General features: G+C 40.7%; 1 protein-coding gene across 1 annotated transcript; it reads left to right on the forward strand.

The window, feature by feature from the left end:
• Nucleotides 1–1149: 1149 nt before the first annotated feature.
• Nucleotides 1150–6185, forward strand: SLITRK4 (SLIT and NTRK like family member 4). The gene is made up of 2 exons (XM_026078337.1): nucleotides 1150–1357; nucleotides 2132–6185. The coding sequence occupies exon 2, from the start codon at nucleotides 2187–2189 to the stop codon at nucleotides 4698–4700; it is 2514 nt and encodes an 837-aa protein (XP_025934122.1). The 5' UTR covers nucleotides 1150–1357; nucleotides 2132–2186; the 3' UTR covers nucleotides 4701–6185.
• Nucleotides 6186–26671: the final 20486 nt, after the last annotated feature.

Here is a 26671-nt window from a genome sequence, read left to right on the forward strand (position 1 = left end):
GGTTTTGTTGTTATTACTATAATTATTATTGCTGCTATTTTAAGGGGAGGGGGGGCAAAGCCGAGCGGGCGACAGCGGCTTCCTGCCGGAGCCTCCTTCCCATCTCGCCTCTCCCCCGCTTGCCGGAGCAGCGGCGCGGAGGCTCCGGGGAGCGGTGCCGGCTCGCTCCTTTGCGGCGGCCGGGCGAGCGGCGGGCCGGGGCCGCGCCGGCGGATGCGCCGGCGGAGGTGCGGAAGGGACGGGGGCAGGCTCTGCGCCGCGGGGACGGGTGTGAAGGCGCTGCGGGCTGCACTTTGCGAAGGTGCTGAGCGGGGAGTGTTTGGGGAGGAGGGGCGGTTGTGCCTTGTTGCAAAGGGATGCGGGGCTGCATCGCCGCGCTGTGCCCCCTTCCCACCGGCGTGTGCGTGTGTGCTGTGTAGTGTGTGTGCGCGCCAGCGTCCCTCCTCCCTCCCCCCGCCTGGAGGCAGGGGGCGACGGGGCGCCCACGGCAGAGGGGAGCCGGCAGCAGCCCAGCCGGCTCCGGCCATCGTGTTGCGGCAAAAAATTGCGGTAGTGTCTGCGCTCCCGGCCGGGCTCGCCGACCCGCCGCCGGCGCAGCGCCGCGCAGCGCGCCGGGGTCCCGCGGTGGCCGCGCTGCGCGCCCGCCGGCGGAGCGCGGGGCCCCGCGGAGCTGCGGCCGGAGCGCGGGCGAGGCGGGAGCCGGCGGCAGATGGATCAACGGGGGCGGCCGCAGCGGGGCATCGGGCTGCCCCGGCCGGGGAGCCGCAGCGGCCGCTCCGCTCCCCGCGCTGCCCGCTGCCTCCCCGGGCCCTTCCGCCGCCCTTCCCTGGCCCTGCCGTGCCTCTTCCCAGCGCCCCCCGCTTTCCCTCTCGCCCTCCTGTCCTCCCTTCCTTCCTGCCTTCCCTCCCTCCCAGGTCCCCCGGCTCATCCTACCCTCCTTGCGGCTCCCTCCAGTCCGATTCTCCTCCCTCCAGCTGGCTCCTGTTTCCTGCACTTCCATCCCGGCTCCCTCCTTCCAACTCGGTTGCTTCCCACAATGTGAAAGGAAGTGGCAAGTTGGGAAGTGGGGGAATGGGGAAGGTGGGGGGAAGCAATTGATTATTGACTGGTTTGTTTAGGAAAAAAACAGCCTGTAACTCAGAGGAAATCCTGTGCCTTCAGTTTTTCTGAGTGAAAAATGGCAGCTCAGCTGGCCTGGCTGTATGTGAAGGGTTCTTGAAAGCCACCTCTGTATCAGTGCAGGGATGAGAGCAAATTACATAAGCTTTTACCATTAAAAAAAAAAAAAAAAAAAGTTGTTCTTCTCAGGTTTCAGTAGTGTCAGGCTGGTGAATTGTGACTTTGTTTTGCCCTGTAAGTCAGGGTGTTGTTATTATTCCTGGGGACGGGACTGTATGCCTGTGCATGCTTCTTCCACATCTGTGTGCCTCCATTGGTTGCCTAGAGCTGATCTTCTCATTTTATGGATAGTTCATTGTATCTCTGTGATTGATTTACCACCTATTTACTTAAACTAGGTAAAATAAGTGACATAAACAATGTGCTTGCATGCCTATGTATCCCTTGAGTGAATCTCGATATTAATGTAGTGGTATCTGTATGCATCGATGCTATAGAGATATATACATTGAATGCGGACACTGCTTTTTTTGCCAGCAGCTTCATTCTTTCTATACTGTGCTATCCCAACCCAGATTTTTGGGCATGCATAACTTCAGCTTTTTTGTTTAACATTCCTGAAATGCACGGCAACATGTGAGCAGTGCAGGATTGAGGAGAGTAAATATGCATAAAATTGGAATCTCTCTTGGTTGTTTTATTTTGCTAGTTATGCATGTTTGGCGTGCGAGAAAGAGAAATATATTTGATAGACCTTACAAAGTTATTTGTATTTGTCTACAGGGATTTACATTCCGTATTTGAAATTCTAGCTCCCGTGTATTTGTTTGGGTTGTTAAAACCTTTCATGTTGTTTAAAATTCATTTCATGTTGTTTGAAATTCAGTGCTTGTAGTTTATCTATAATCCTTGGCAGGTACAGTAGCTCAGTGGAGTACAATTTTTAACCCGAACGACTTTTTGGAACAATGACAACTGAAAAACATTTTCTTTTTTCTTTCCTTCTTTCTTCTTTAGATTCTTTATCTTTGTTCAGGAGCCTAAGGTTGCTTGCTGATCACAAGAAGATGTTTCTGTGGCTCTTTCTGGTTCTGTCATCTCCAGTTTCTTCTACAACTGCAGATGCTGATATATCTGTGGAAATTTGCAATGTTTGCTCCTGTGTGTCAGTTGAGAATGTACTCTATGTCAACTGTGAGAAGGTTGCAGTCTACAGACCAAATCAGCTTAAACCACCATGGTCCAATTTTTACCACCTCAACTTTCAAAACAACCTGCTAATTGTTCTATATCCAAATACCTTTCTTAATTTTACACATGCAGTGTCCTTGCAACTGGGTAATAATAAATTACAGAACATTGAGGGAGGAGCATTCCTGGGTCTTAGTGCATTAAAGCAGTTGCACTTGAACAACAATGAATTAAAGATTCTCCGAGCTGATACCTTCCTTGGTATAGAGAACTTGGAGTATCTCCAAGCTGACTACAATTTAATCAAGTTTATTGAACGGGGAGCCTTCAATAAGCTTCACAAGCTGAAAGTCCTCATCCTTAATGACAATCTGATTTCATTCCTTCCTGATAATATTTTTCGATTTGCTTCTCTAACCCATCTGGATATACGAGGGAATCGAATACAGAAGCTTCCATACATTGGAGTTCTGGAACACATTGGGCGAATTGTCGAATTGCAGCTGGAAGACAACCCTTGGAATTGTACTTGTGATTTGTTGCCTTTGAAAGCGTGGCTGGAGAACATGCCCTATAACATCTACATTGGCGAAGCTATCTGTGAGACACCCAGTGACTTGTATGGAAGGCTGTTGAAAGAAACCAACAAGCAAGAGCTGTGCTCCATGGGGACGGGGAGCGACTTCGATGTGCGCGTTCTGCCTCCCTCGCAGCTGGAGCCGGGTTACAGCACACCTAATGGCCACACTACACAGACATCAGTGCACAGATTAGTCACAAAGCCTCCGAAAACTACAAATCCTTCTAAGATCTCGGGGATAGTAGCAGGCAAAGCACTATCCAATCGCAATCTCAGTCAAATCGTATCTTATCAGACCAGGGTGCCTCCTTTAACACCTTGCCCAGTCCCCTGTGTTTGCAAAACACATCCTTCTGACCTGGGATTAAGTGTAAATTGCCAAGAAAGAAATATAGAATCAATGACCGAACTCGTACCAAGACCTTTAAATGCCAAGAAACTGCACGTAAATGGCAATTATATTAAGGATGTGGACACCACAGATTTCACTGAGTTCGAGGGGCTGGATTTACTACATTTAGGCAGCAATCGGATTTCAGTAATCAAAGGAGAAGTTTTCCGCAACCTTACAAATTTACGGAGATTGTATCTCAATGGCAATCAGATAGAGCGTCTGAGCCCAGAAATGTTTGCTGGCCTCCACAATTTGCAATATCTATATTTGGAATACAATGTTATCAAAGAAATCTTAGCAGGCACTTTTGATTTAATGCCAAATTTGCAGTTGCTCTACCTGAACAACAATCTTCTACGAAGCTTGCCAGCATACGTTTTTGCTGGTGCACCGCTTGCTAGACTGAATCTGAGGAACAATCATTTCATGTATTTACCTGTAAGTGGCGTTCTTGATCAGCTAAAATCTCTGACACAAATTGATTTGGAAGGTAATCCATGGGACTGCACGTGTGATTTAGTTGCTTTAAAACTGTGGCTCGAAAAACTAAGTGAAGGTATTGTGGTAAAGGAGTTGAAATGTGAAACACCTGTACAGTTTGCTAACATTGAACTGAAGTCTCTGAAAAATGAGATCCTCTGTCCTAAACTCTTAAACAAGCCATCTGCTCTGTTCTCTAGTCCTGTGCCTGCTGTCACTTTTACAACACCTCTGGGACCAGTTCGGAGTCCTTCCGGGGGCCCAGTTCCGTTGTCCATCCTGATCTTAAGCATATTAGTTGTGCTTATTTTAACAGTGTTTGTTGCTTTTTGTCTTCTTGTTTTTGTGCTTCGGCGCAACAAAAAACCAACTGTAAAGCATGAAGGGATTGGAAATCAAGAATGCAGTTCTATGCAACTGCAGCTAAGAAAACACGATCACAAATCAAACAAAAAAGACGGACTGGGCGCAGAGGCCTTCATTCCTCAAACCATTGAGCAGATGAGCAAAAGTCATACCTGTGGCTTAAAGGAGTCTGAAACGGGCTTCACGTTTGCTGACCCACCAGGGCAAAAAGTCATTCTGCGAAATATTAGTGACAAAGAGAAAGATTTATTGCATGTGGATACCAGAAAAAGACTTAGCACAATTGATGAACTGGATGAATTATTCCCTGGGAGGGATTCCAATGTATTTATTCAGAATTTTCTTGAAAGTAAAAAAGAATACAACAGTATAGGGGTCAGTGGCTTTGAAATACGTTACCCAGAGAAACAACAAGACAAAAAAAACAAGAAATCTCTAATAGGTGGTAATCATAGTAAAATTGTAGTAGAACAAAGAAAGAGTGAATATTTTGAACTAAAAGCTAAACTTCAAGGTTCGCCTGACTACCTACAAGTCCTTGAAGAACAAACAGCTTTGAATAAAATGTAGTTCATGCAATCTTATTGCCTACAGAGGACATTTATTTAATGATGAAAGTGCCTTTTGTTGACTTTTAACTTCCAAATACTATATTATATTGATAGGCATAGAGGCAGGGGATATCCAAGGGTATCTGATTAACTGTAGCTGCACATGATTTGTCCAGTAGAGGAGAAATTCCTTAATAGGTTTTACTACATAAAGCTCATACCCTGTGGAATCTTGTAGGGATACTGCAAACTCTATTGCCAAAGGGATGCTTTATACACGTTACACTGAATTTAACCTCAAGAGGCATATATGTTTTCTACCTTAAATGTTAAACCTTCGTCTCCTTGTGATTTGTTAGAGCAAACACAAGAAGCCTGGTACTGGTGTTTGTACCTCAGCTGGGTCCTTCATCCTGCACGTGGATTTAAGTTGGTGGAACTGGAGTAATCCTTTGATTTGTGGTGTTGTAATGGCACTGTTTAAAGATTATCTGAAAAGTAACAAGCATGCAAAGAGAGAACATTCGATAGTATGTGTAAATTGGTTACATTTATGGCCTGCATCTTGAAACCACTGGAATTATAATGTTAAATTGTGCAAATATTTGTTTAAAATATACCATGCATTACATACCGATGAAATAAATTTGACCACTTGAAACATACCTGTCTATACATAAAATTAAAAAAAAAAACAAAAAACTGACTTCTGCAGCATTTGTGGTGATCTGAAGAAAATATTTGATGTTTATGCAGAATCTATTGTAAGACTCATCTCCAATTAAAACTAGAGTTCCTTCTCAGTTACATGAAATGCTTGCAACCCTAACGGGTTTTCCAAAATTGTCAAAGTGCTTACTGTGTGAGCGTGGCAGAAACTATTTTTGTAATATAATTCGTATTTATGAAATACTTTGTATACTAAATAGGAAAATATGTACTCCTTAATATGTATTTAATATGCCTGACTTGTTTTCCTGATCACAATGCATTAATCTTTCAATATAAATAAAAACAGAACAATATACCAAACAGAAACTGGGTATGTAATGTATAAAATTATCCAGAATTAAGTGATCAGGTATAATAATAATAAAATTGTTCTGTATTATTCTTGTGAAATTAGCATATTATTTTATTTCAGATTTGTTACCAATGGTGCATTTTAAAATAGTTTCATTAGTTTTTTAGTATTGTGTCTCAGGCAATTACTTGCCATCAGTTGTCTTGCTTTTCAGGGTTCTACAGCTTAATCTAAATAGTTTTCACTACAAGTATTTACAGGAATTCGTGGTAAGGGTAATATTTCAATTGTATATGCATCAATTTTCTGTTCTTACTATCTGTCTGACTGCTCTCAATCAGAAAATCTAGCAGAACAGTAAACTATATGGCAAATCACATCTATTTAAAACCACGCTGTAAAATGAATATAGTGGTCTCAGTTCAGTTCAGAGTATTGTGTAGTTCATATGTATAGGGAGTAAAAACTTGCCTTTGTGAAAGCTGATTTTGAATAGCTAGGAAAAAAATAAGTAGTCGGGAGAATGGAAAATAGCCACTTTATCTCTCAGATAGATGGTAGCTTGAGATGAGAGTAGAGATGTACTTGGTGAAGTATCATACAGAAAATCTATACTATGAGATTTAACATAAGTTCATTGATGTGAACAGGAATTTTTTCATTCGTTTCAATGAGCTTTGGATAAGACCCTCTATCTCCTTTGCTTCCAGAACCTTTTTTCCATCCACCTTTTATAATCAATAAGTAAATCAATCAAGATTAGTAGGAAATAAGCATGAATGTTTTTCATGAATTTGAAACTAGCAAATATTACAGCAAGACCCACACTGCTGTGGGGAAGGCTGTATCAGCTTTTTGCATTATAAACCTCTAATTTCAGGGCTTTGTGACACTGCTGTAAAATTTTTATTCTGGTATGATACTTGGCAAACAACCTGGAGTATATTTTTTAACAAAGTTTAAAAAAAAAGAGCTGCTTTATTTAAAAGAAAGCAAAAAGGCATTTTCTACTTTCAGACACATTTGTTTATGCTCTTGTAACCTAGAAAGAGGGTTGTTTTATTATTTTCTCCATAACATAAAGTATATAAATGACTTCAAATAATAAAATAATAACAAATAAATGGCTGAGTTTATCTTTCAAAAAGCTGCTGTTATCCATGCACAATAATTTACTTAATTCAAAATGTCATAGGGATTTTCAGGAGATGGTTACTATGCATATATGCATTTTTGGCATAAAAAGTTCCTAGCTGCCCGTCAATGCAATACATTGCCAAGGCTTTAAAGAGAGCATTGGAGCTTATTGTTTCAGGAGTCTGCAGCTTAAGGGGTGTTGAAGGCAGCCGGCTGTGATGGCCCCTCGCGGCTCTGAGGGCAGCCGGGGGATATGGGGCCGCTCAACCCCACTCTGCCCAGGCTACAAGCTTTGGGGATGTGTCGAGGTTCGCTGGGATTTGCCAGGGCGTGAGGCTTGTGACACCCTTTGGCATGCTGTTGCAAGCTGTCATGCTTTTTCCCATACCCTTCTGGTGAGAAGCAATGTTAAAAAAGCATATGAAAATAGCAAATAAACTAAGACTCTGAGGTGATGTTAAAACCAATGTGCTCATGACTGGTGTTGCCCCGAGTTAAAAGAACAGTTGGCAAGCAACCATACCTTCCTCAGCTAGATAAATTGAGTTTGTTTTCCTCCCTTCTTGTGAAGTCTTCTATCTGCTGATTAGGAGAGGAAGAACTGTACTGTTATGTCTATGCCGGGTCAGAATTTTCCTCCTCATTGAGGTCTCAAACTGGTAAAGCATTTAAGCTTAACCTAAATCACATGCTATGGTACTAGTCATGAGCTTAAAATGAAACACTTGCTCAAGAGAGGGTCTTAGGTGGAGTTTTGTCACTTACTTCAAAAGGAGCAGGCACAGAAATGTTACTGTGTGTAATAATAATCCATAGAGTCCAGGTGTCTAACCGCACACCGGCGATCGCTTTTCTCCCGTGAGTTGTCCAGTGACTCTTTTGGGATTATGCAGTTGAGTGTAGGTTCACCAGCATCAAAAAGGTTGCACAGTCTGGACCTTCCCGTAGAAATTGTTCCGTAGTGTTTTACATGTATGGTGCAATATGTAGGCATAATAATGTGAGTAAAGAATGCAGAAGCTGGCAAAACACTGTTTCTGTGATATTGTTACTTTGAATGACAACCTTAATGTCAATTTATTTCCTCCATGGTTTGAGACAGTGTATGTGTCTATACAGCAGTTTTAGTGTCATGTCCATTCAAATCTACAGTCAGCCTGTCTGGGAAGGTGACTCTTCTGATGTGGCTCAACAGATCTGTCTGCTCACTCTATTGGTTTGAGTGGTCATGCTTGTAAAATGGCTGTTAAGACCCATAGACATGAACTAAATCAGTGAAGGTGTTAGCATAATCTGTTGTGTTCATTGTATTATAAAGAAGTTTACATTTTTAAAAATGAAATCAATAAAGTATAATCATTTCCTTGAAAAAGAAAAAATTTGTGCAATTTTATCAGAAAGCAACTATTATGGTGCAAGAACGCAAGGCCATTAGACAATTTACATCTTATATTTAGAGTTCCAGATTACCAGTAAATACATTTGAAATCTAATATTAAAAAATCTTTTTTTCCATGTTTTTTTTTTTTTGAAAAAAGCCATAAGGAGAGTATAAATTATGAACAGCATGGCCTTGTGAATACTATTAACAAATGTTTCAGAGTTAGCGAAACACATTCAGAACTTGATGGTGGTATAATATCTATAATATTTTTTGCATGATTTGTACATTGATATTGTGTGAAATGAGCACAGTAAGATTTTTTTTTTGGTTGCATCCAAAGAGGTGGGAAGGAAATATAACAAGAATGTATTTATAATCACTCTATTTTGAAATAAAGTAAAGAAAACAAAACGTATTGTTCTTACCCTGCTTCGATCATTCCTACTTTAGATTAGTTTATAATAAAAACAGTTACTTTTAACGTCCAGTCCAATATAAAACAAAGAAAACCATTGTTTATGACTTTGGTTTGCCTTCAGCAACATCAAAATATTAGCCAGTATTGACTTAAAAATTTGTGTGAAGTATTAATAAAATTGTTTGGTACAATGGTATCTCTGAAACTACAGTTTGTTGAATGCCTGTAATATTCTCTTTCAGATTATTTGTATATGGGAGAAAGAGAATCTGTTAAGTAGTTAAACATTAATGTCTTCTAATCACCTGGGACATTTCATGTTATTATTGTTTAATGAAAGTTTATCCTATTGTCTAACAAAATCCTCTTTGCCTCAGTCATAAAAATAGTCCCTCAGAAGTCAGTGGAACTTTCTGCATTAGTAATGTGAGGAGAATTCTGTTTCTGGTTGGGTTCCGAGATCATCAGCATAGACGTGTTTGGAGGAACAATCACGTAATGCTAGGGGCATTTGTTTTGATTTTTTTCTCCCTTTCTCATTAATCGCCTTGAGTAAGACAATTTTGTAGAGGAACAAAATTAATTTATCTTTAATTAATCCCTTACCAAAGAAAAGGAAAAAAAGAAATCAATCCATACACCGTTTAACTAGGATGTTTTTTATAAATGAAAGTTGAAAAGGCATCTTTAGGTACTTTAACTTCCAAATTTAGATTTTGTAGTAAAACTGTTTTACAAAGTGTAATAAAAATCTTCATGAAAGGGGAGAGGAGCAGGAACAAAACTATGCCTAGATTAAACATTCCCCTGCTGTGCCAGATTTAACATGCAGTATAATGGTAGTGAATGAGAATCAGAATGTGATATGGACTAGAAAATCAGGACTTGATACTGATTTTTTTTTTTTTTTCACTGTCAACTGCAGTGAAATGTTAGGAGCAAATCCATGGCATTCATGAGGAAAGTAAAGGCCTGCTCATATATTCAATAGGAGTTATTTCTAAAGAAGAACCTGAGGATCAAGAGTAAATATTCATGTTTTGAAAATAGTATGCATACATTGTTTTCCTGAATGTAGAAGAATTCAACAGTTTTCTTGTAACATATTTTTCCATTATTTATTCTTTATTTCTAATTGCAATTCATTCATCCTTTTGTATTCTGATCAATGCTGTGTTGAGAAATAAAAATAGGAATGCTAATGCTCAGGGCCTAACTCCTCTCAGAAACAGACTTCAATGGAATCAAATCAGACTTAACCTGGTGAACACAAAAGCAGAAATTTACCATATTATTTAAGGAGTTGATCTATCTATCACTGAAACCAAAAAGAAGGCAGGTCATATTTTTACTAGTAATGTAACAAAATTGGCTCGGAGAAAGAAAATATAATCTTGCTTTTTGTTCCATTAATTTGTGTGGGAGAGCTATTATTAATTTTAAATAACTGTAGGACAGAATACAGTGTAGGAGCAGTCCTGTTTAACGTCAGTGGGACTCTTCACTGATTCAAGAGCTGTGGGCATTCTGCAAATATAGTGTGGGTACAAAACTATTTAAATTTCCTGTTTTAATGCATAGACTTGCATTATACATCAGATAGCTTGCATTAAGATGAGACATTTTATCTTCTCCGTGTAATGGAACAAACTTACCCCGCTCCTCTCCCATATTAAAATAGGGACTTTATTGCAAGTATCTTCATTTTACAGTTAATTTTATTCATAGTCATTGGTAATATTTAAGATCGTTTATTTATTGCCCGGAAACAGTGCATTTTGAGTAGTCTGTTATTTCTAAAATACCATTCTTTAGTCACAGACTGATGCTGTATTATATTGATTTTTTTTCATTCTCTTTATATGACTTTTTGTAGTCATTTAATACTAAATAATTTCTTAAGAGCACAAATAATCAGCATAAAAAAAAGACACCTAACAGATACTATGTATGCATTTTATATATGTATGTATGTGTATGAATGTGTGTGTATACATCCATGTGTGTATGTGCCAAGAAAGAAACTGGCATAAATCAACACTGATGGGCATACAAGTGTTTACAGGATTGACCCTGTGGTCTTTGCTTAATCAGAAAGCAAAAGGTGATGTCTTCCTTAGTCAGTTTTCCCTATCCACAAGCATTTCATTTCTTGATTTAATCTCATGTCATTTCCTAGAAATGTGTGCCCTATGACCATCCAGGACATTCTTCTACTTCATGCTCTCATTTCACCTTCCAGTCCTTTACAGCTGAATATTTGTCTAGACAGTGATTAATAGCAGTTTCCAGAGAGAAATTGGCTTTGCCAATTTGAAAAAAAACAAACAAAAAATTAAGGAGACTTTTTTGGATGGTTTCTGAGTCATGTGAAATGATGTATGATCCAAAATGGAGAGGACTAGGAAGCAGTTTAAGCTTCCCTTAGGAAGATTAGTGCTGGGCTTTTGAAGATGGAAAATTGTGTTTTTTCATGACTGTAAGGTATACAGTGTAAAGTAAATGTGCTTCCACCCTTTGAATGCTGACAGTCATACTTGTGGGCTAAATGCTGCAGATGGCTCACCCGTTTACCAAAGCTAGGTTTTGGTATCACTTGTCACGGAATTGTCTTGAACAAGTTATTTAGGTTAAAACTGATATGATATGTATTTTTTAATGAGGCTTTTCACCAAGATGTGGATACATTTGTGTGCGCATTGGTAGTGTTTGGGTATGGAGCTTACTCCATATCTAATGTTTGTTGAGCAGTTTTTTTTGGTAGAGACTTTCTTCATGAGATACATTAGTGCTCACATCTGAATATGAGTCGCTGCACAGTAAGCGCATCTCAGTGAGTAGAGTCACGAAGGGCAGAGCATTTTGACAGATTTTTGAGCTCTTCACTGCAAGAAACTGCAGGAAACAATGTACTGTACAGCAGATTTCCTTGCTCCCCGGCAAGATTTCAGAGACTCTGCGAGTCCTCTCAGCAGGGTATTCCTCTTGTCTACTGTCTACAYGCTGCAAATAAGACTCCAGGTAGCCAGTCTGGTATATGTGCAGTCTGTGTTTGCTTATACCCAAAAATAAATTTGAGGAAAAGAATGGGAGAAGGATGCTCATTTTTCTGAAAACCAAAACAGGCTGAATTTGAATTTTTCAGGATTGAACTAGAAAAATATTTGGAGAGATTTTAAAGAATCGTCACATTGTTGGATAATTATTTGTATTGAGAAAGTATTTTACCAGGAGAAAAGCAAGTAGCTAGTTTTATATTTTTAGCAGGTAGCTTTTGAACTTGTTCAATTTTTCAATTAAAATATGCCCTGGGAGCCAAGGGACTCACAGGTGCAGCTGAGGGCACAATTTAGCTGCAAAGGTACATCATAATTGTCTTGCTACCTTCTGTGTGGTAGAAATTAAATGCAAGGGTTTGAAGGGTTTTTTCTCTGTTTACTTTAATTGGAGTTAGAGCAGTCCCATTCTTCAGGACCAGTCCTTAAGGTCTGATCTTGCAGCTGGAGGTGTGTCTGCAGACTGATGAAGTTGGCAATATGAATGCAAATGTCATACCATCATGCCTCTGGATGGAGATAATACTCTGTAAGAAATGGGATTTTTATGGTTTCTTTTCTGACTGTTGCCATGCAATTATACTGCTTTATACTAGCAAAGACCTTTACTTTTGGGATCCGTCTCAATAAACTGATAGGCTTACAAATGTGATTAGGAGATTTGTCCAGATGTCTAGAAAACAACTTTTAATTCTCATGGTTTCCTAAGATGTAAATGAAGAGCAACAGCATCATGAATAACCTATAATTAAGATTTCTTTTTATTCAGTGAAAATGGCCTTTGCCTTAATTAGGAGAAATATTCAGAAAGTACTTTGAGAGAGTTGGGATATTGCCAATAAATAGGGTCCCCATTCTGTAACCCTTACTCAAGAATATCAGCCATGGAAGGACTAGGAGGTTTTATCTTTTAAGCAGCTTCCCCTAGAATTTGGACTTTCACTATATCTGTTGGAGCAATGCCATGAATGTGATTTTGTGGTGTTGTCTCAATAGTCACATACACAGTTCAGTAACGGGCAGAAGTAATGGCCAACAAGAACAGCAGAACATACAATATGTAGCTTTGTCAAGTAATTTAAACCCCCTTCCACCACTTCAGCATATGACAGCAAAGATAGTAAGGATTACATATTTTAAAACATGTCAGTGAGGATTCACTTACATTTGTAATGTGCTTTCAAAATGAAAGCAGTATGCAAATGCTGAGTATTATCAGCATACAATCCATTTCAAAAGGGGAATACCATTGTACTGTACATAGTATTCTATTGTTCAGATTGAGAAGTATCACTGAAAATGAGTAAGCTGGGTTTTTCCTTTCTGTATGCTTTCCTCCTTCACCCATTGAATAAACCTGTTTTCTCTATACAGAGTAATAAAACTCTCAGCCACATGCAAGAAAATATATATGCCTAGAAAAGATAAGCAAATGTGTTCCCTCCAAAGAGAACATCTGCAATATAATAATTCATTTTTTTCAAGAATACAAGATTGGCACCTGTGGCAGTTTCAGCTTATGCTAGCAAGTTTCATGGCTAGGACATGGAATTGGAGTCTGTTCCTATTTCCTGTGTCCACACGAGTATTCCCTTTGACATTATACATGCATCAGGCCAGTTTGCCTAGCGTTGCTTGTTGCTGCATGGTTTTGAAACAGCAGTATGTATTCATACATACTTATCCAGGTATTTGTCATGGGGTTCCCAAAGAGGAAGACCCCAGAGACAACTGGAAAGTGGTGTGGTGGGGAGATGACCTCTGCAGAGGTGTCATCTCCTGTACCCTGTGGAGCAGACCTCTGTGGCATGGCCCAGAAGGTCCAGGGCTTGGGCCAGTGGGACAAAGTTGTAGCAGGGCTCAGTAATGCCCTTGTTTTGATGGTACAGGGAAATAGAGTAACGGGAGCAGGGCGGCGGAGCAGCTCTGTAACCAAATATGTATGATTTTCTTTTGAGTACTTCAGTATGGGGGCTAGTCCCTGTTTTGCACCAGGAAAAACAATCTTCACTTCTGGGTCCACTCTAAGCTCTAAAGTTTGGGGCTGGGCTGGAAGAGCTTGTTTGACCAATTGTGTTATGCTCCACAATATGGCTAGACCAGGACCTACCTCAGATTTGGAGAGGTGTGTCTCTTTTTCCCTCTGTGCAAACAGCGCACAGTCAAACTTGCATTAACAGCTCTGAACAATTCTATAATGTACCACCCATAATAAGCGTCCATATGCAAAAGCATCATTCCCACTCATTATTGCTAATACCATGGATGGTAGACAGGGAGAATTGATTTTGACCCCGAAGCTTAGTGTAGTGCCTGGATACTGATCCTTTTGCTCCATAATTGCATATATTCCTCTACAATCATTTGTTTTCTGAATCACATCACTATGATTCCCACTAATACATAGAGAGGGAAGACTTTCACCTTTTTTCCTCGTTCTTCTGTGAAATAGAAATTCCTATAGTCCATTTCCAAGCCTTAACAAGCAATGAAAAATCCTCTACAGGAGAACTCCACTTTGTGTAACGCACTGAAGATGGCACTGTAGTAACAACTTCACGCTGTGAATGATAAGATATGCTTSTGTTTGTTGCTGGGAATTTATGATTTTTTTTTATTTTTTTAGCTCAGCTAACATAAAGCCAAAGGTCAGTTTAATGTAGCACCACCCGGCACTGCTACTGTAATTAAGGCTGGAGAAGTGCTTCCATTACTTAGACTTATGTTCAAGGAGATTCCAACTCTGCGTAAACTACATGGAATAGTTTAGAGTTGATCTTAGTAGCTAGGGGTTTTTTTTATTACTATTATTAAAACAGCAGTGAAGGTAACAAAATCCTTCCTGTTAGGGTATCATTTGTCCATCTATGTAACCTTTAGAAGTCATATTGACACTGCAGTGACTCTCTAAAGCATATGGGGGGCCACAGGTCAGGGCCTCATGGTTATTGTTTGTGTTATACAAACCTTACAGAATTCAGCTTGCCCTCAGGTGGGGGGTTTTATTTATATGAAACAAGTTTCAGGTTTAAAAAAAAAAAAGTGAATTCTAGTGATAGGTAAGAGTCATAATTTGGTTAATGTTATTAAAATAAAGAAAAATGAATGAATGAAAGCTGGCAGTTCTAAGTGTCTAAACTGATGTCTTTATCCATTTCTTTACCCACCCCTTTTAGACTTCTCACTCATACGAGGTGGGAGTTTTGGCTTGTTTTGAAGTGTGTGAGTAATTGGGCCCCTGTGCAGCAATTATTTTTCACAGCTACTTCCATCATGCATATCTAAGCTATTTTGGAGGGTGATTAAAAATGGAAAGCTTATATTCTTTTTAGGATTTGCTCTGCTCCTGAGAAGTCAGTGGAACTATTTGTGTGAACTACCCATCAGTGAGCTTTCTTTCTGTTGTTGAGAAATACTACAGGATTTAAAAAAACATTAGTTTCCATCATAGACAATAGCTGCACCAAAGGACCTGATGATATGCCAGCAAGCCAAATTGGGGTGTGGGAGGGGTGTTGGCCTTTTCAAAACTTCCAGAATATGTACTTAATGTGTTAGGCTGCAGAAAGAGAAGTGCTTAAGGTGTTGGAGAGCAATTTGTTTTTTCTTTATATCAAGGGTGATGTGAGGCCAGCCAGATGTTACATGGCTCTAGAAAAACCTCTGCATTTCATTTCCAGTTGAAGGGCCTGACCCCATAGCTGCTGAATAGCCATCTCTTTGGGCTTGTCGATCAGGCTGGTATGTTTGTTTCTTCTCCCAATAGGGATTTTTTCAGAAGCAGCAGCCTCAGCCCTGGAGCGGTGGGAGGGAAGGAAAACAGCACTTCACTTCGCTTGGCGCTGCCTCCTCTGATCAATTAATGAGCAGTGTTAACCTCCCAAGATAGTCTTAGCTTGTGTTCCTCAGCGGGAAGGATGACAGGCATATGGGGCGTGGGAGAGGTGTTACATGAGAGATTTGTATCGGAGACAGAAAGAGGTAGTCGTGGAAGTGCTTGGTTGGGAACTGAATCCGGATGTGTTGTGCGTCTTGGCGAGAGAGCAGGAAACGGCGTGAGGCCCGTGCCGCAGCCCCGGCAGGGAGCTGAGCTGTGCCGCCCATGCCGTGCGGCGGCCCCTGGTCTGCAGGGACTCTGCAGCAAGTGCTTCTGGGGCCAGGCTTTGGGGTCTTGTTGCCCCACGGAATAGGCATTTCTGAAATCCTTTACATGCAGCTCTTCAAGGAGATGGGAGTTAAATAACTAAATATGTTTAGGGCCTTGATCTTGGAATAAATCTCCTCGTAGGTCTTTAATTATCCCAGCAGGGTGCTCTTCTCTGCACACAGCGCTGCCAATGACATTAGCTCTGAATCCTCCTTAGATTTTACTTCTCTGCCTGCTCGACACTTCCTTCAAAAACTCTGTGGTTCCATCTGCAGAGGAGGAAAGGGCACAGGTTTTGCTCAGGTGTGAGTGGAAACCAGGGGTTAATCTTTTCTATTTATGACAGTATCCTTCTCCCCCACAACTCCCAACTGGAGAAAAACAGAATGTAGATGAGGGAGACACACAAATAAGGCAAGAAGCATATGGTAAGGTAAAGGGATATTTGATAGACGCTGAGGGAGGAACTGAAGTGGTTTAGGTTCGGAGATCCAGAGAGGAATTTCTGCTTAAAGGTGACTTTGGGGCCATAGGATTGCTTAGAGGCTTGTGAAACACTGAGCAAATCAAAGAATTATATGAGAATAGGCTGAGCTGCTACAAAAATATGTATTCTGACTTATATACTGATGTAAACTTTCAGGGATCTCTGTGATGCATTGGCCATTAATATTTAATTTATTACTTATTAAATATTTCATTTTGTATGGTTCTTTAATGGAAAGGTGATGGATTGTATTGTCTACAAGAACCAGTATGAAAGATCTGGCAGATCTCCCCTTCTTTTGAAAAATAATTGTATTTATATTCAATTTTCAGGAGGTAAAATGTATTATGAAGAGATTAGTCATGTGCAAGGTATTGTCTCATTTTAATTTAGAAGAAGGCAAGGAGGAACACCAACAGGCAGTATGTGCATTGCAAAGGGACAGTTGTTATGACTGCAGTGAACCTGCCACCCAGATCACCACCACCCCCACTGTCACCCAGTAGTTGAGCCTCTGCTTCCGCTTCCCATGGTTGATGGAGCAGTAATTATGTGGGGAGTTAATGGCACAGAGATCTTGGCACAGGCCCTGGTGCAAGGAAGGCACAGAAGCCACCCAGTCTCCTCGCATCAGGCTGTGCAGTTAGTCTCTGCCCTCAAGAATTACAGCCTATGCCTCTGCGGTGTCTGTCGTCTGGGCTTGAACCGTACAGAGCTTGGGCCACTCTAGTATCTGGTGGGTGAAGCAGCCCAAGACACAAGGCAGCAGAGTAGAAATACTGTCAAAAAGCAGTGTTGTCCAGTTTTTCTCCCCTATTTTTGTCATGACAAAGGCATGTGAAAGCTCCATGCCATGCTCTCCTGTTTTGTGGTCACATGCAGTCACCATCTACACCCCTTCTATTGCACACACAAACACACAGAGAATCCTGGCATATGTTGAAACCAGTCTCCCTCGCAGTTTCTCAAGCCTTCTGCTATGTGATTGACCATGAACTCCTCCCTCTTGCTCCTCTACTAAAGCTTTTGCTCTTAATCCAACAAAGCACTTTCTTAGGTCCTTAATAGCAAGTTTAAGGTTAAGCATTTGTTTAAGCACTTTGCTAAACTGTGTTTTGCTGAATCCCTGCCAAATGAAAACAGATGGGCTAATTTAGGCTGATGCTCTTCCTCATGAGCCTTCAGGAGTGCTGTAAGAGCAGCAGTCTTGAAGGAAGGTGTCCTTCGAAGCCGGCAAGGGGCAGAGCTGTGCGATTCCAGGCCACAAGACTGCTCAGGGCTCCTGCAGAAGCTGTAGATTTGGGGGATCGTGCTTGCTCTCTTTATCCCTGCCTTCCTGGGAAGAACACTGTCCTTGCTGCAAGGAAACATCAGGTCTGTGAGGATCCTGATTGCCTACAAGGAGCAGAGCAAAGGGAGGCTGGTCACTCCCTTGACGATGGTCTTCCTCAGCTTGTCCCCAAGAGCTGTAGCTGGTTGGTACCTAGTGAGCAGGGCTCTCCTTTCTCTCCCATCATCTAGTCTCTGCTGTAGCGTGTTTGAAGCAGAAGTATGCTGGTCCTGTAATGGCACTTCTGGTGATCCAGAGGGAACACAAACTGTTGACAGCTAAAGCTGTTCCCTAAAACTAAAGAGCAGCCAGTATAATTTACCATGCTGTGGAACTGAAAGATTTTGGAGGCTGATATAAATACAATAGAATTTAATAGAAAATGTTGACCAGTGTCCATCACTCAAGAAACAATGTGATAAATTTAAGCCTTTGCAAAATGTCACATACTTAGCCAAAGAATACTAAATAATGGCTCATGCAACATATAAATGAAACTTAAATTATTAGCCTAGGAACACAGATTTGAGGAGCCATTTATAAAAGAAGTAAATAACATTATTCACAAACAAGAGAATGCAGCTAATGCTTTCACTCATGTTCAAATGCGCTGACTGTAGTATAAGATCTCAGGAGGATATATGACTAAATGCAATCGAGTCCTAAGGAAAAACAGCAAGTGAGCATGGAATTAAAAGCTTTAGTGTAATTCAAGAATAGGCTCAATCAATACTACACTGGCAGTATTTATGGTTCCAGTGTTTTGTGTGAGGGTTTTGTGTGTGTGTGTGCGTATGTGTAGTTTGGTTTGTGTTACTGATGATACTTCTGCTATCCACAGGGCATCTAGCTTGTTACCAAAATGTGCCTGTTTATAGTAGTTTTAATGCCAAATGCAAAAGTACAAGGAGAAAAGGATGGGTGGAATTTGGTCTTTAAAAATGTTTTTCTCATGAATTATTTATACTATTTATTTGTCAAGATCAACTGCTGTTTTAAAAAAAAGTATGACAGGGAGCACACAAGTGATTTCAGAGGCTGGATATGAGCAACAAATCTTCCCTACAAAAGAAAAAAACAATAAAACCATCTCCAAACCTCAGATAGAAAGTTTACCTAAAAAATATCAAGGATCTGTGTTGTGAAACTGTAAAATGCAGACCCAAATCTATCATTTCATTTTTACAGCAAGGTGTTGTCAAATTCTTCTCTGATACAAGACTAAACAGAGCAATATGCCAAATGGGGTGACAGAACACAGATCACCTTGATTTTAGCACACCGTAGACTGCAATGAACCGCTGTCTGTGTTAGCCTCTGTAAAAGCAAGGAATTTCAGCCTCATTCGCAGCACTTTGTTCCGGTTTGGTAATTAGCACTAGTATGTGAACAGCGGAGTCCCCTGATTTGATGCAGTGAGCAGCAAAGGGTGTATATAAAATTCCAGTCTCATCCTTCCTCATTTTTTTGTAGTCATTTAGGGAACAGCAATGGACATCTTTCTAAATGTCAGTGACTATGTATTGGGAAAGGGAGGGGATGAAACAGAAAAAAAAMCACTCTCTTTAATTCAGTTTGCTGAGTTTGGGCAGTGCTGAGTTTGGCTTCTTAGAAAAGCCCTCTGCCATACCTAGGGAAGGCCCAGAGAGCTTGTGGCACCGAGTTCATGCAGACCTTTGGGTGGGAGGGAGGAGGAGCACTGGCTGCGTCACCCTCCGAACCCGGTGCTCAGGCTCTCTCCTGTTCCTTTCTACCTGCTTTGCAGATGCTCGTGCCCGTGTCGCGCTAACTTTCACCGCATCCTGCACTGCTTGCTGGAAATGGTATGAGGAAACTGCCATCATGCAGAGTGCATAACTGAGGGGCAGGAATGTGGAGAGTACTTGTTTCGAGGGCACATAGACCAGGCCTCGCCAAACGGAAATGATCAAGGCCACCGTGCCTGCTCTGCACGGACGTCGGTACTGAGCCAGCCAGTATCTTACAGCCTCCAGGACACTCAGCCTCTGGGCAGTGGTGCTGTGTGGGAGCCACGGCTCCCTTCGCAGAGCTGAGGGTGTTCCTAGCCTTGCCTTAGCAGTGGGGCTAGAGAAGATAGATCCATCTGCCATAGCGGGGAGCCTGAAAATCTGTTTGCAGCACCCAGAGCCGGCTGCTGGAGTGGGTCTGAGGAGCTCCATGGGTTTGAGGAGCTCCAGGCTGTCCTTCACCAACTGCAGAGACGGGCTCAGCAGCATTGCTGGTGGCCGCATACGTGCAACATGGTAGAAGAACAAGTAACATTCCTTCAGTTGGTGCCATGGAAAGTTGATGGGGGCTGAGAAAAGGCCTTATACCAACTAAGACCTGTTCCTCTGTCCTTTTCTCCCTTATGCTGCACATAAACAGAGAGCAGCTGGAGTTGTAGCAGCTGCCTGATTTATTCAGATCTTCAGGTCTGTAGTTTAACAGCATCTCCTCATCAACTGTGGTGGACTGTGGTTTAGACTCCAGGTATTTGCTGATGTAACAACTCTTGCTGGCATAGAAAACAGCAAAGAAGCAGGATATAATTTAAGAGCTCCTTACATCCACGTAACTCCGGATACCTAAATGGTGCATAAACCAGTGTTTACAAGGTTTAGTGTCTTGTATCCAGAAGTGGGAAGCACAGTATTCTGAGTTGTCCCTGCGATGTATGTGCAGGAGAGGAAAAGTAAAAATAATGGTCTTATTCCCCCTTTATGAAATACTGTTTGGTCCTGTGAGTTCTGCTTTTGGCTGTCATGACTATGGTAGACTTTGATGGCTGCAGCTTTGTGGCTTTCATAGCTATGGTAGACTTTGATGGTTGAATTTCATGTTTAATGTCAACTGGGGGACAACAAGGTACTGACATAGAGTCTTGTCTTTATAGAGGCTATTGCAACAAGTAACTTGAGTTCATTGTTTAAAAAAAATTGTCTCTGAAATATAGGCATTAAATGCCACAGAATTCTTTATTATAAGTATAAATAAATTATAAACTCTCCCACAAAAAATATGATTTTTAAAACAAAAATACGTGCATACGTAGCATGCCTTTTATCATCTTATATGTGTTGTGTTTTATCTCCATCTGCCGTTTATATTTTAACACAATTCCCCACAGAAGTTTTCTAAGAGTATCTGTCACTTAGCACTAGTTTCTTGAGACTATTTTTCTTCTCCTCAGACAAAATGAATGGTTCTAGGATCAACAATTGCCATCTGTTTCCTTCCATTCTATTTCATAGTATAACATACTGTTGCCTCAGTTTCTACTTCCCATGTTAATGTCTTCTTAGTTCGTTCATTTTAATCATTCAGTTTCAAGCTAGGTTAAGCAAAGAATGCCCAGCGAAGACTATAGATGGCCCCAGCAGTGACTCATGAACAAAAAACCCCCAAACATTTCAGGACAAAGTCACAGGAAGCAACAGACCTTTTAATTCTCCTGATGCTTTCCCAGAGATTCATCAGTATCTTTTTTATGAAAATATAATAATTTAAAAACATTTGAAAAAAAGGTAGCACTAACCTTCTGCTGCTTGTAGAGCTGGACAAAAACAGGTTCATCATTTTTTTAATGGAAAAATGCTATGTTGAGGGAGGGGGCAAAAATATATATTTATGTCAGGAAAAAAGTTCCATGAACTACAGTAAAGATTAAAATGTTTTGCTTTGCAATAAACCTTTAAAAAAATTTTATTATGTATTGCTAAACCACGAGGAAAATCTTGTTTTTCAGTTGCTGAAAACCAAGTAATCCTCTTTGGGTTGATACATGTGCCAAAAACTATAATGAAAATTTTTATAAAATGGAAGATTTTTCAGTTTTTCCAGAGTTTTAAAAAAAAAACAATAAAAATCAGTCCTGATAAATTCTAACACTTCACTGTGTCACTGATTTCCATGAACACAGCCGATAGTTTCCCAATCTTACCTTGCAAAATCCTCCAGGTGAGCTCAGTAGAAGCATATGGTGGACGCCCTCAAGGCAGACTCAAGGACCATTCTTGTGTTTATGGCTTACTCCTCATTTGTGCATGCATGTTCAGAATTTTATATCATATCCTTTCTCTGTATTTAATTTGATATGGAAAAGCATCTGAACCAGCAGCCGCAGAAGTCAGCTACTTCCAGACATTTGATCAAAGCTGGAACTTCAGTAGCTGGAGGCCGGTGCTTTGAGGAGCTGCAGGACATGGTTCTTGCTCCTGTTCATTCCACATGCTATTTTACAGTCTGCTTAGTATGCATGCAAGTAGACAGTCTGATAAGAAGGGGAAAGATGAGGGATTGTCGGACAGTTGCTCTTGAACGAAAGTGTGACATTATCTTAAAAAAGTGTTTTAAACTAAAGTACCTGGAGATTGAAATTCCTCTTTTCCCCCAGATCCCAACCACAGGCTTGATTCAAAGCTTGACAGAATAGAAAGCTTTCTTTTATCTTCATTGGTCTTCCAGAAAGTGCCTCTATTTTCTTAAATTTAAACACCATATGATCAGCAGCTCTCTTTGGCTTGGAATTACAGCAGGTCTAAGGTGATTTGGAAACTCCCTGCCAACCGATTTTACAGAGTAGGAGGTGAAAACACATGTGTGCATACATGCGTGCAAACTCATGCACAGAGGTGAAGCTTTTTTACAAAATCTAACACTCTCTACCATACAAACGTGACAAGTGTAAAGATTTGTGAAGAAAGCACTTACTTCACAGTTGGGTTTTGTAATCCCGTGCCATATGAACAGTGCACCATTATGTGGTGTGTGGCTGCTGCTCACTTAAGAGCAACGTGAACTCCCCCCAATAAACGGAGCTGTGAACTCAGTGGGAAAACTGACCATAAAGAAAAGCCAGCATTTGATCCTTGCTATTGCAGCAGTTTTATTCACTGAATAAGTGAGGAACCATACTATTGATGTACCTTTCCCATATTACTTTTGTTTTGCAGTGCCACTGTTAGCTCTGGCACAGTGACTCGATGTCAGCTTAGGTTCCAAACAGCATTTTTATGTCTGATTTTTACTGATGATTTCAGTTTTACAGTTACACCCACCAACTTGAAACCCCATGACGCAAGGCACTATTTAAGAGCTTTACACTGTACATACCAGTGTGAGAAATCTGCAGAAAAAATATGTTCATCTGCAGTACTTTTACTAGGCAAATGATTTGGGTTTCAATAAGAAGCATCACTTTGAAGCATCACTGTCTTCTTTTTTTAAGCAGTGTTATAGCAGAATTGCAGTATACCCTATTTACAGCATGTTACTATGAATATTATAATGATCAGTGTTTATCTTAGGTCCTCCAGGTCCTGAATCTGAGCTATGTTGTAAGAAGCTTACATTTTATTAATTTAAAGAAACAACATCAAGAAACACCCCYTTAGCTTTTGAGCCCACCTCAGTGTGGAAAGAGGCTTAAAAGTCTCATAACCCAGAAGTCAAATTAAACATGCTAAGTCCCGAGATTTTTTTTTTAAAGTAAACCTGATTCTTTAAGACATCGTTTTGATTGCTTGAGGCTAACAACCTATAATGGTTTGAAAATCACGTCAGCCCTGAAGCCAACACTTGTCTATACAAGTCCTACATTTAACTTTATGCGGGACATTCAACCATCCAAATGTGGCTGGATTCTCCCGGAAGCATCTGGGAGAAGTGTGAAGAAGGAAACCTGTGTGGTCAGAAGTAAGGGGGGAGGGATGGGGTGAAGATGAAGTTTGTCTCAGAGCTCCCACATGGTCCACGTTGCTATGGAAACGGGTGCCTTTGTCTGCAGTGCCTATTATATCTATATATGTTGAGAAGAGCCATCTCTTCTGTATATCATTAGAAGGAGTCTAAAACGAAGCTGATCAATTAACTGCCTGTGCTATGAGGAAAAATGTAGACAATAACTTAAATTGTGTGCTCAGAAAACACTAATGAATCACCCTTTTATGCAGACATATAGTTACATCCAAATGCCATGCTGTGCTTCTTAGGAAGAAGAAAAGCAAAGAATGATAAAAATGGAACTGTGCTTTTAAATTCAATTGCTCACAACCTTTTGCATGTCCTTGTCCTCATGAGCAAGCCAATCAGTATATAATATTCCCCCATCATTCTTCCATTACCATGTGAATAGGACAGTATTATATGATTATTTCTTAAATTAACAATGCTCGAGCTTTGAGAAGTAGATGCTTCCACTGAAAGCACATTTTCTTCTGCTGTTTGCCGTTTGTTTGTATGAGCGACTGTCTGATTGTTGCCCAGGCAACCAACATAGGCATGAATTTGATTAGATATAGTTTCACAGCTGTGGGCAAGTGTTTCAAGCATTGTTTGGTGTTTCTGTGTGTGTTGGAGAGAGAATTCAGTCTGTTAACTTTTGGAAGTTGTTTTCCTTTGAAGGATTAAAAAAAAGGCAAGGACCCTAAAAAAAATTATTTTTAATTGGGGTTATCTCAGCTTGCTAGTTGCTGTTTCTGTTTGGTAAGTGGCAACTTGTTCTCGTAAAGAAGTCAAATCATTCTACATAAGGAAAAATGTGGAAAAGTTCCAGTATTGACAGAAGGGAGACGTGGAAAAGTACAAGCAGTTTTATTGTCTCCACTGAAGCAGATTAAATTATTATCATCGTTCTAGAAGAGAACAGCTTTAAAATTTGAAAACTGTTTGGTCATATCCTAATTATAAGAGTAGCAGGAACATATTTTGATGTTTAGCTATGCACTGTCTGTCTTGTGAAGAGGCAGCTTCGTATTTTAACTGATGGCAACCCTGTGCTCAGTGAGTTTATTTTTCCAGTGGAACTGGCAGATGTAAACATCTGTTGAATATATAGCTGCAGGACACCAGTCTGCCCTTCTGTATGTGCTGTGTTGGTGAACAAGGCTTACTTTCTTCTCCTGTTGCAAAAGTAGAAGTGGGAGGTAAACTTTGGAGATAGATAAAATCAAATGAAAAGACTTCCCCTAGCATTGAACACTTCAGATTTCAGACTTGCTGTTCAGTCTTGCAAAAAACATAAGCTTACATTGCAATGTTCAGCTCAGTTTCCAGGTACAACGTTCAAGGGAGTTGAGATTTTATGTTCTATTTCAAGCTAAGCTCTAGAATAAACAGGATTAGCTATTTAACCATGATCACTTGCCTGGTTTTGCAATGACCTGCAGCCTGAGCATTGGAAAGAAGACTTCCCTGCGCACATCAGGTAACCTTGAGAGCTCTGCACGCTCTGCTGCAAATGTGCATCAGGATTACTTCTCAGGAGCAAGTGAACTCTTCCTTTATGATCCCATTCTTGCAAATGAATAATGTGGCTGCCAGTGGGCCATAACTCACGCCTGGTCTGTGATTTTATGGGAGTCTAACCTTCTCCTCGGAACATTTTAGTCTAGTTTTTTAAGGAAACGCAACTCTAGTGATGTCATCCATCTGTCTGTGGGTCGGTCGCTTGCTAGCAGCTTTTGAATTTCTTGGCAAACTACAACCAAATTTTCAAATATCAACTAATCTGATACCACGGGAGAGATCTGGAAGATGTTACATTCCTACATGATCTGTTAAAATTGGAAGCTGGATAGACAGGACAGAGCCTTCAGTGAGGGAAAACCAGGGAGCTCTCCAGTGCTGTCCATCGAGTTTATGGGAGCCATGTAACCAGCCAGCCTTCAGGCAGTTGCCACCGGCATAGCACGAGGCAGAGCTGCAGGTCGGCAGGACAGGCAGTTTGCTAGGTCAGCAGGAGGCCCTAGGGATGGGAGGGAGCTCCTGGCCTAGAGGGGAGCACAAGGTGGCACCGGGAGGGCTGGAGCGGTCAGGGCAGTGCCTTGTGGTCAGATGTGGGGAGTAGGAGTTACAGGGGGAGCGGGGGAAGTAGGACTGAAGCTGTTTGGAAAGCCAGATTTCATGATTTCTGCTGCTCATGAGACAATTTATTTTACTACATCATTTGGCTATGATTTGATCCAAATAGTCTGTAGGGCAAATGGAAGAAGCTGTTACAGATCAAAACTTTATTAATAGGATGACTCCTGCTGACTTGAATGGCTGTTGAATTGGGGTCCTGTTTGGCAAAAACAAGTAATATGGGATCAAAGAAGGAAATAGTAATTGAGAGTAATTAAAAAAATCCAGATCCAAAGGCTAGATTTGGAATGAGCTCAACCTTCCTGATTGCTGGTCATTTAAAGCTGCAGCCAGTGAGTAAAAGATTCTTACAGATTAAGGTGAGATTTTATTTAAAGGGTTAGGAGATGTGCTGAATAATTTATCTAAAAAAAAAAAGTTTAACCTAATGCTTCTTTTGTAGGTTGCTGAAAATAGCATAGACACTTGTAACTATTTGTTCTAATAAAATTAGCGCTTTCTGTGAACGCTATCAATACAGGCTTTGATTTTCTACACAGGTATTACTTATTCACCTCTGTTAGCTGAGAAGGTGTGAGAGCAAATTCTACCCTTCCAGCTGATTGCCAATGAGTGTTAATCCTCTGTACTTTGTAATCAGATGGTATTCTTTCTGCAGCTAAACAAGACAAGTAGGACATTTTTATAAGACAATTGCTATCAATGCACACTTTTTAGGCGTGCACAAAGGCCTTTTTGTCCCATGCAAAAGTGGGAAATTTGGATGTTCATATTTGCACACTTATATTTTCTTTGGCAAGTTTATATTTGCGTAAAGAACAGCAATCTTCCACTGTGAGTGTGGTCAAAAGTCTGTTTACATCATTGCTGAGAAATAGAGCTTTCGTAAACATCTACCCCACAGGGTTAACCATGCCCTGAGCTCAGTTACACTGTTTCTCCCACTCACCTAGTCCTGGGTGACAATACTAATTGTGGCTTTTGACCATTTTTGATCCTGTTAAAATAGAACCTATTATTTGAGAGGAAGGGAGAGAAGTAAGAAAAACTGATGAAATTCAATACAATTTCATTGTCTGTTAAATGGAATGGGAGTAGCTTTTTCTTTCTCCTTTGAGTTCTGAGTACTAACTCCTCTGAA

This window comes from Apteryx rowi, unplaced genomic scaffold (assembly GCF_003343035.1).
Source record: "Apteryx rowi isolate R43461 unplaced genomic scaffold, aptRow1 scaffold_479, whole genome shotgun sequence".
NCBI lineage: Eukaryota > Metazoa > Chordata > Aves > Apterygiformes > Apterygidae > Apteryx > Apteryx rowi.